The sequence below is a fragment of the Maylandia zebra genome, linkage group LG14, assembly GCF_041146795.1.
Source record: "Maylandia zebra isolate NMK-2024a linkage group LG14, Mzebra_GT3a, whole genome shotgun sequence".
Classification (NCBI taxonomy): Eukaryota; Metazoa; Chordata; class Actinopteri; order Cichliformes; family Cichlidae; genus Maylandia; species Maylandia zebra.
In genome coordinates this window covers 385029-395371 of record NC_135180.1, presented here as the reverse complement: position 1 = coordinate 395371, position 10343 = coordinate 385029, and the positions used below count along the sequence as shown (strand labels likewise).

The window sequence follows — 10343 nt, the reverse complement described above, 5'->3', positions numbered from 1 at the left end:
GTCCAGGATGAGACAAGGAACATCCAAGAATACATTGGGAAGATGGCCCCAACTGACCGAGTGCTCAGTGAATACCTCAGGCAGCAGAAACCCAAGAAAGAGGAGGGAAACGAGGAACCATCATGGAAGGACAGGCCCCTGCACGGTATGTACCACCGGCAGATAGAGGAGGTGGCTGATATCCAGAAATCCTACCAGTGGCTGGACAAAGCTGGACTGAAAGACAGCACAGAGGCACTAATCATGGCAGCACAAGAACAAGCTCTGAGTACAAGATCCATAGAGGCTGGGGTCTATCACACCAGGCAAGACCCCAGGTGCAGGCTGTGTAAAGATGCCCCAGAGACAATCCAGCACATAACAGCAGGGTGCAAGATGCTAGCAGGCAAGGCATACATGGAACGCCATAACCAAGTGGCGGGCATAGTGTACAGGAACATCTGTGCCGAGTATAACCTGGAAGTCCCGAGGTCAAAATGGGAGATGCCCCCAAGGGTGGTGGAGAATGACCGAGCTAAGATCCTGTGGGACTTCCAGATACAGACGGACAAAATGGTGGTGGCTAACCAACCGGACATAGTGGTGGTAGACAAACAGAAGAAGACGGCCGTAGTGATCGATGTAGCGGTTCCGAATGACAGCAATATCAGGAAGAAGGAACACGAGAAGCTGGAGAAATACCAAGGGCTCAGAGAAGAGCTCGAGAGGATGTGGAGGGTGAAGGTAACGGTGGTCCCCGTGGTAATCGGAGCACTAGGTGCGGTGACTCCCAAGCTAGGCGAGTGGCTCCAGCAGATCCCGGGAACAACATCGGAGATCTCTGTCCAGAAGAGCACAGTCCTGGGAACAGCTAAGATACTGCGCAGGACCCTCAAGCTCCCAGGCCTCTGGTAGAGGACCCGAGCTTGAAGGATAAACCGCCCGCAGGGGCGTGCTGGGTGTTTTATATATATATATATATATATATATATATACATACATACACACAGCTATAAATACAGAGACAATAATAAATAAATTATATGAAGGGGATAAATAGAATAAATAGGAATAAAAATAAAAATACAAGTGAATTGCACATTTCAAGTATTGAGGTAACCAGAAAGTTGCCGGTTCGATCCCCAGCTCTGTCTGTCTTGGTTGTTGTGTCCTTGGGCAAGACACTTCACCTACTGGTGTTGGCCAGAGGGGCGGATGGCGCTGGGGATAAATGCAATCCATTATTATTATTAAAGCCTGCAGCCATAAAGTGACCGAGTGCTGCAAATGCTTCAGTTCTCCCCTGTCTGCCTCTGGAGCAGAGCAAGTTAATGTTTTCTGACTTAAGACAGGGAGATGAAAACTAAATACCTTTTTGGAAAAATGTTTAAATAAGTCAGAAATGTTCTGGGAGGCAACTTGTTTTTTTTTTTTTTTAAACTAAATGTAAAAGTGTATGAAGGGAGTTTAGAGATTTATATTTTAACATGCAGAATGTGTTTGCATGTTTAACCACCTTTGGAAATACTAGAACGTAGAGCTGGGCGATAGAACGATAACAACATGTATTGCGAAATAACTTTTTCTCGATAGAAAAATTAAACTATTGCGATAGACCTCACCGCTCGTCCTCTTAAAAAGAAAAAAAAAAGAACAGCCAATCCAAATTAAGTAGCGCAGAGCCTGTTCCAACTACAGGGGGATCACACTCCTCAGCCTCCCTGGGAAAGTCTATGCCAGGGTGCTGGAAAGGAGAGTTCGTCCGCTAGTCGAACCTCGGATACAGGAGGAACAATGCGGTTTTCGTCCTGGTCGCGGAACACTGGACCAGCTCTTTATCCTCTCCAGGATACTTGAGGGTGCATGGGAGTTTGCCCAACCAGTCTACATGTGTTTTGTGGACTTGGAGAAGGCATTCGACCGTGTCCCTCAAGGTGTCCTGTGGGAGGTGTTGCGGGAGTATGGGGTGTCTGGCCCATTGCTACGGGCCATTCGATCCCTATACAACCGTTGCAAGAGCTTGGTTCGCATTGCCGGCAATAAGTCGGACTCGTTCCCGGTGGGTGATGGGCTCCGCCAGGGCTGTCCTTTGTCTCCGGTTCTGTTCATAATTTTTATGGACAGGATTTCTAGGCGCAGCCAAGTGGCGGAGGGCTTTCGCTTTGGTGGCCTCAGAATCTCATCTCTGATTTTTGCAGATGATGTGGTTCTGTTGGCTTCATCGGGTGAGGGCCTCCAGCTCGCACTGGAGCGGTTCGCAGCCGAGTGTGAAGCAGCGGGAATGAGGATCAGCACCTCCAAATCTGAGGCCATGGTTCTCAGCCGGAAAAGGGTGGAGTGCCCACTCCGGGTCGGGGATGAGTTCCTGCCCCAAGTGGAGGAGTTCAAGTATCTCGGGGTCTTGTTTGCGAGTGATGGGAGAAGGGAGCCGGAGATCGACAGACGGATTGGGGCTGCAGCTGCAGTAATGCGGACGCTGCACCGGTCCGTCGTGGTGAAGAGGGAGCTGAGTGTAAAAGCGAAGCTCTCAATTTACCGGTCGATCTACGTCCCTACCCTCACCTATGGCCACGAGCTGTGGGTAGTGACCGAAAGAACGAGATCGCGGATACAAGCGGCAGAAATGAGCTTCCTCCGAAGGGTGGCTGGCCTCTCCCTTAGAGATAGGGTGAGAAGTTCGGCCATCCGGGAAGGGCTCAGAGTAGAGCCGCTGCTGCTCCACATCGAAAGGAGCCAGCTGAGGTGGTTCGGGCATCTGACAAGGATGCCCCCTGGGCGCCTCCTGGGTGAGGTGTTCTGGGCATGTCCCACCGGGAGGAGGCCCCGGGGCAGACCCAGGACACGCTGGAGAGATTATATCTCTCGGCTGGCCTGGGAACGCCTTGGTATTCCCCCGGATAAGCTGGAGGAGGTGGCTGGGGAGATGGAGGTCTGGGCCTCTTTGCTTAGGCTGCTGCCCCCGCGACCCGGCCCCGGACAAAGCGGATGAAGATGGATGGATGGATGGATGGATGGATGAGAGCCGAACCAATCACAGCCGCAGCGGCACGTCACGTAACGTGACTTGTTACGTACAGCACACGTGCCAAGCCGCACATGTGTCTTTGTTTGGGAAGCAGCCAGCCGCCGTGCCGCCCGGGTAATGGAAGAAATGAGTGCGTCGACTAGAGAAACATCAACCGAGAGCGTGACCGAAGGTTACCGAAGAGAAAACAGATGATGGTTCCAACGCCGGAGAGATTGTCGAATGGAAGAGCCATAGAAGTTCTGTAGTGTGAAGGTATTTCTGCTATTTCAAGTCTGACAAAAAACAGAGTAGCTGCACTGTAATTGTGCCGAAAGCAAGTCTGGAAATACAATAAAGCGGTGCAGCTCAGTCTCTGACTGGAAGCGCTGATTCGTCATTCGGCTTTTGTCAGACTAAAGTAACTGTTAAAACTGTTTGAAAAGCTCAGCTATACAACAAGGAGAGATTGAGAATTTCCTTTTAGTTCTCAGTTTATTTGATATTGACAAAAGTTAGTCAGTTTTGTCTGTTCTTCTGTAAAACAAACTAATATTTATGTTTAGAATTAATATTTTGTTTCTAAGTGGAATTGACAATTTAGTCTTAAACGCTTTAGCGGCTGCCTTTTGTGTAGTTTGCAATATTTGCCTTTATTTATCTGAAAAAGTCTCATGTTCCTTAAGTACATCTACCCTGTTGAACTTATTATGGGAAATAAATATTTAAATAAAAACAAGCTGCTGATTATTTCACATTTTACTTGTGAGCAACGGCACATTTAAATCTTACAAATATAGTTATTTGGCTGATATCGTGATAGATATCGTTATCACCTGAAATGAAAAAAACATATCGTGACATGAAGAAATCTTATATCGCCCAGCTCTACTAGAACGGTATTCTTATTCAGTTGGCTGTCAGTGTGTTTTGTTTTGTTTTTTGCCTGTCCCGTTTGGCTCTTTTGCCATCAGAATTGTTGTCTAAAGGCAAAGAAAGATGCCCAACGGATTTACTTTACCAAATTGACCATCCCAGCCTTGCCGTAATGGTCTATTTGATTCACCTTTTATTGTTTATTTTATAAATTTTTTATTTTCACTTGCTAGATATGGGACAGACTTGAATGAGGAAAAGAAAAGGGAGAAAGGAAGAGGGAAAGAAAAACAGCGGGGAAGAGGCACAAAAAAAAAAATCCATCTATCAATCACCTGGATCACCTGTTAAGAAAGAAAAAAGAAAACAAGCAGAAGAAAACGAGAGCAATACAATGAACAACATCACGATGATCTATGGGAATATGACAGTAAATACTAAAAATTGAACATTATTGTGCAGCACGTAAGATCGACAGCGCACAGTGTGCTTTGAGGTAGGAGCCAAAAAGGGTGTAGTTTGTGGGTGTGATCACCCGTGTGTACACCTGTGAGCATGGACGCGCTTGTTTTTAAAAGGTTCCTTCATGTAATAATCTGCTAGAGGGTGTGGGGGGGCCACAGCCCCGTCCTCCAGGGCATGAAGCAGGTATGGAGGAGATCAAAACTCCAGACATCCAGAGGCCCCCAGAACACAAGAGACCAAGGAAGACCAACAGAGGGGCAGCCGCGCCACTGTCCCAGAAAGAGCTGAGGAGAGTCCCAGATGAGGGCTCACTCAGCAGCCACGGAGCAGAAGCCAGGGGGAGTTGCAGTGACGCGCCCGTGAGCTCCGCCGGCAGCCAGCCGTGCCTGAGTGACCGAGCCCCAGGCCGAGAGGCCGGGGGCACCCCACTTCCGAAGTGGCCCGAGCGAGCCCCAGGCTCCAGGCCCCGATAAGCGGCCACCAAGGAGTGAGCCGGTGGGTACCTGGACGCCCATCCCCGGACACAAAGAACCACCAACGCACCGATGTCTGAGGGAGTCCGCCACCGGCAGGGGAAGTGGTGGTAGGGGGAGATAGGCCTCCAAACCTTGGAGGGCCTGAGATGTCCCCAGAGAGGTGACGTATGATACCCAACCTGACATATAGACACAGACATACAGGCACACACAGATACAAACATCCATCCCTCCCTCATGCTCTCATATACACTTACTCCACACTCAACCAACGTGGAGACAGACATAAAGAGACGCTGTACACACGATCACACTCCCCAAGCGTACTCTACGAACCGGGTCTAGGTACCCTTGCCCCTGGAGGGGGGAACTGCACCCAGACCCAGGTGGTGTGACCCTTTTCCCTGGGGTGGAGAGAAGCAGACCGCCCCAACTCCGCAGCAGCAGGGAGACCCCACATTCCAGACCCCAGTCGGAGGGCCAACTCCTCCTCCTGGCCCCCCCGCTCCAGCAGGTCGCAGAGAATGGGGGTGGGAGAAGACTCCAAACCTCCCTCCACCCGCTCATTGTAGTGTTGATGCATGTGTGTTCTAAGGTGCATTTAAAACCCAGGAGGGCATGGAGCTACCTGCCAGAGAGCAGCAGGTAAGCGCATAGTCCCTCCTGCTAGCCCTCAATGTCTACGTGTATTTAACCTTGAGAGGTGGGCAACGACGCCAGGGGTGAGGTGTTTAGCTTCGTCCGTCAGATACACAACAAAGCACTATTTTTGGTGGAGCATGCTAGCGGGCCGTCGTTATTACCGTGTTTTTTTTGGAAAATACGGCGCACTTAAAATCAATCCTTTGATTTCTCTGAAAGTCGACAGAGCCCCTTATAATCCCGTGTGCCTTATGTATGACCTCTGGTTGCGCTCGAAAATCTGTCAAATGTTTCAGTACGACTTTGCTAAGCTACGAAGCCGCACCGCTTGATAGATTGTCGGAGCATTGCGGCTATCGTAGGCGGAGCCTCGCGGAGTGATACGTACTGTGCTTCAACATAATGTTACCGTACTGTGTGTGTTTAACCTCTTTTTAAGTTTTGTGCATATTATACATGGTTATGCTGAGGATATGTCGGCCAGTTTCCACTGAAATGCCTTTTGGTTAAACTGTCAGCGAGGAATTTGCACTGTTACATTTTTATATAACTTTAATGCACATAAAAAACAGCTGCTTGTTTAAGTGAAAATACATTGATTTTTTTTTGCACTAATAAAGTTGAGGAGTTGTAAAGTATTTTGTCTAGTGTCAATTATATCGTTATCGCAAATTTTCAAATGTATATCGTGATAAATATTTTTGGTCATATCGCCCTGCTCTAATGCTCAATACTCTACACTGGCTAGATATCGAGCCAGCTGGCCACATGGCTGTGTAACTCATCATAAACACCCACTCCAAAAACACATGGCACAACACAGAAGAGCCACCTCGACCGGACGAGACTCAGCAGTACATCTGCATCTAAAGGTCAAAGGTCACTCTGTTGAGGATGCCAGCGTTCACATTTTGGACAGAGAAGACAGATGGTTTGAAAGAGAACTGTAAGAAGCCATCCATGTGCAGTGTGAAGGACCATCCTTGAACAGAGGCAATGGTTTACGACACCTTTTTCTTCCAACCTCCTAAGATTACAGTTAGCTGTCAGTTATTGTTGGCACCTGTGTGACAGTCTGAGTGGTCGCGGGGAAACCGGCGACCAGGCTGACCGCTGCAGCTCCGTCTGTCTGACCCTCCAACTGGCCATCTGCCACCTGGATCACTCTGTAGGTCACCTGCAACACAACACATTACACTGAGTGCTTGATGTCTCATTACCTCTGAGATGACAGGTAAACCTCAGGAGAACACTCCAATCTACCTGAACTTCTAAGCTGGAACCTGTGCATTTGTGCTTAGGTGAACTACATTCAAATTAGAAGTGTCAGAAAACAAACAGGCAAACAGTGACAGAATGAAAGAAAGTCCTTCTTCTCAGCACTCTGTCCTACCTGTCCACCCGCTCCTTCTGTCTTGAACAGATATTTGATGGGTTGGTCAGTAAAGGTGGCAGCAGACTGAATAGTAGCAATAGCTGCTGGATCCTCAGCGGTAGCTACGGACCCTGAAGAAGCAAACGTATAAAATGTAAGACAGCCCTAGAACCATCAGAAATAAGTCTGAGGACACAGCAGCAGTTTAAAAAGACTGAAACTGTGTTACTTATGATTTGGCTGTCCCACACAACCAGATATGCTCTGGAAGATTACAAAACTGCAAAGACTTAAAGGAAATGTTATAGCAACAACACAATCATGTCGCTCCAGGTCAGCTGAAGTCACTCCTTTATTAATCCATTATTAATGTCATCCCTCTTTGTCTTTCAGTGTATCCTGGAATCACCCTTATTTAAGATAAACTACACAGCTACAATCACATGGAATTCAGGTTAACCAGCTAGCTAAATATTAAGCTTCTCCACAAATCTGTGTGTAAAAAAGGAAACTCAATTCCTTCACCTCCTCCAACCTAAAAGCTCCTTGTATCCATAGCCATGTGCCAGCAGTGAAAATACGTATGTGCCTGCCTGTTTGATCGGCTCTTAATGAATAATGAAGCAGTTTCACTTAATAACTGCTGGTGAGGACGAGATATCTAGCCAGCTGGCCACATAGCTGTGTAACTCATCATAACTGTCAAAATGAAAGCTCGGTCTGCTTTCAGTTGGGAGATACTGACTGTATCTTTGTCAGCAGCAAGACAAAGGAGACTCCAAGTCCCATCAACTCAACTGTACTCTCAGGCAGAACCGGCCGAGTCTGCATCGGACTGTTTAAAGTACATAGAAGTACCACGGCAGTCCGTTAGTACAGTGTTAATAGGAAACTTTAAAGGCAGTGACACACACACACACACACACAGCTTTTTTTCTTTACCTTCCTCGTTGACGGTAACAGTGCCGTCTTGTTCAGGGCTTTTCTGCTGACTTCGCACGTTGGAAACAGAGGATACATAAATTAGCTCATTCCCCTGTTAAATACAAGTCCTTGACTTTGTCGTAACTGCAACAATGGCGCATTTAAACGCCCCACTCACCTCTTCATTGCTCGGGAAGCTCTTGGACGAGGAGACCGCCTTCACTCGCTCCCACAGCCAGACTGAAACAAGTTCATGAGTTTGACAAAGACGTGGGACAAACTTTGCTCACGACTATAAAATATCGTGTGTCGATATGGTGTCGTTTGAGCGAACACACGCTTAAAGCGGGAGATTGCAGCTAAAACGACATTAGAAAAACGTTGGCGGTAGCTAGCAGTTAATGCCGAAGGAGCAGAAACCGTGCGAACGTCACGGTCTGTGCGCAGGAAACGAGCAGATGTCGCCTTCAAAGTTAAAGCATCAACACTGGTGGCAGCAAACAAGGCAAGTCACTGAAGTGTTCAACGTCGGTGTCTGTTGTAGTCAGTGTTACCTTTAACACTATAGCACGTTATATCTAGCTTATATTTGTATTTTACTGCTATGACTGAGCGAAGTTTCGACGTGTGCGCCAAATCAGCGCTTTTAATTTGACAGTTCTGGCGGAAATCTAATGTCTCGTTGCGACTCGACGAGGATCCTGTCTTTTCTGTTACATTACCGTACGGCCCCAGCGGTTTTTGCAGATGTTTAACAAAGCACTCCTCTTCCTGCTGCCTCGGTGAAAACAGTGTCTGCCCTCGCTAATAAAGACGACGTTTTTATAAAAAACATTCTAATGTCCAAATTATGCGCTTAGTTCTAAATGATGGCCAAGATATTCCAGACTGAACAAAGATCTACTTACACAGTGGTCCCTCCTCCGATATTTGTCAACAGAGCTGTTTCAGCTTTACGCATGCGCCACAGGAGATCAAGTCGGCTGCTTCCAGATCAGTAACAGCAACAATATACAAATAACTACACTTCCGTTAAAAATGAGTCTATGTTACACAACTTCCAAATATATACTTGCGTCACTATTCAGAGTAAATTGGTACATTTGACTGCATTCACGAAAGAGGACCTCACGGAAGCCCTAACGCGTACCAGCTTGACACAGGTAACCTGAAAGTGTGTGCTCTGCGGCCAGGAGGGTTCACTGTTCAGCTCGGATGTCCAGAGCGTGTGGAGGCGTCTGTGGGGTGTCCCTCGGTCACTTCAGTGTTGCCTTTATCTTTCAATGACTTCACTACATCCGCAGAGGGTCAACATTCAAAATAAACAATGACAGAAATCAACATGGGTCTCCAGTATTCTGGCGGAAATGCCGTTTTAGTTGCAATAAAAATGCATTATTATTATTATTATTCTTGTAGTTATTACTCGATGTAATACTAAGCGTGATGCATTATGAACGTGTTCAAACGAAAAAAAATATGAGTGCTCGGGCCAGGCGAGGTAAAAGCGCTAGACAGCGCCCGTGGTTCGAACCCTCTGACGAAGGCTGGAAGAGCTTTCTGATGCTGAGAAGTAACCACTGAGCTAAACTAACGCGGAGGCAGCAGCGGGGAAAGAGCCCTTTAAAGCCGTCTGTCCTGTCGTGTCATATCTGACCGACTTACAACTTAAAACACTCATAAATATCCGATTGCCTGAAGGCCTTATGACATCTTCCACACTATGCACTTGAAAAGGCGATGATCACCTCTTTTATTGAGTGTTTTAATCAACCTTGTGTTCAATCAATCTGTGGTGTTCCCGGTGAAAAATGTTTGTTATGCTAACTTAAGAGCTGCTAAAACAGACCGGTCAATTGTGACCGGGAACACTAGTCAAGCTTAAGGAATCACTTCCTCCTCCACTGTGAGTGGAAGAAAAATAGATGTAAAACACTGGACAGCGCCCGTGGTTCGATCCCTCTGACGAGAGTAAAGCGGTTCAAAGGTGCTGAGAAGTAACCACTGAGCTAAACCAGCGCGGGTGTGCCTGCAGGTAAAGTGCCTTCTAAAGGCTTCTGCCTCCGTGGCGAAGTCGCCAGCTTACAGCGCCACACTGCTTTCAGTGAAAGTTGTGGTGTTTAATGTCGGCGTGGAGGAACAACGAACAGAAAAGAAATCCCAACAAAACCCCAGAGATTCGAAAAAGCGCCTTTTGGAACAGAAGAAGCTGTTCTCAGCACTCCACTCCATTAAAGAAGGGATCGCCAGCTACTGCCCTGCAGCTTTCAGACGCATCCCTACTCCCACACAGCTGAATCACATCTTCAGCATGCCATCAAAGGCCTCGTAACCGGCTATTCATTTGATTCAGGTGTGTTGGAACAAGGATGCATCTAAACGCTGCAGGTCAGTAGGTCTCGAGGACTGGCGAAAGAAATAAAGAAAAGGAAAGAAGCACCGGACACGTCACTGTTACATCCCTAACCCTCCAAAAGCCTTTTTGTAGATGGAGCGGGTAGTAAACAGGATACTTGCTCTTTTGATGAAAAAAACCTACACAAATAAAAACGTTTTCTCCCGTTGGCTTCAAATAATAATAATATTAAAAAAACGTAACGTC

At 47.3% G+C, this 10343-nt stretch overlaps 1 protein-coding gene across 3 annotated transcripts in view; it reads right to left on the bottom strand.

The window, feature by feature from the left end:
* Positions 1 to 8842, bottom strand: part of usf1 (upstream transcription factor 1) — a 15597-nt gene extending 6755 nt beyond the window's left edge. The window contains exons 1-5 of one of the 3 annotated variants that reach the window (XM_012916220.3): positions 8650 to 8842; positions 7920 to 7981; positions 7760 to 7809; positions 6836 to 6948; positions 6506 to 6619 (exon numbers count right to left, since the gene is read on the bottom strand). In XM_012916220.3, coding sequence (XP_012771674.1) covers positions 6506 to 6619; positions 6836 to 6948; positions 7760 to 7809; positions 7920 to 7927 — 285 coding nt within the window. In that variant the 5' untranslated portion in view covers positions 7928 to 7981; positions 8650 to 8842. Of the gene's footprint in view, positions 1 to 6505; positions 6620 to 6835; positions 6949 to 7759; positions 7810 to 7919; positions 8619 to 8649 lie in introns of those variants that run through there. The other 2 variants (XM_004537922.6, XM_004537921.6) reach the window with 2 other exon arrangements.
* Positions 8843 to 10343: the final 1501 nt, after the last annotated feature.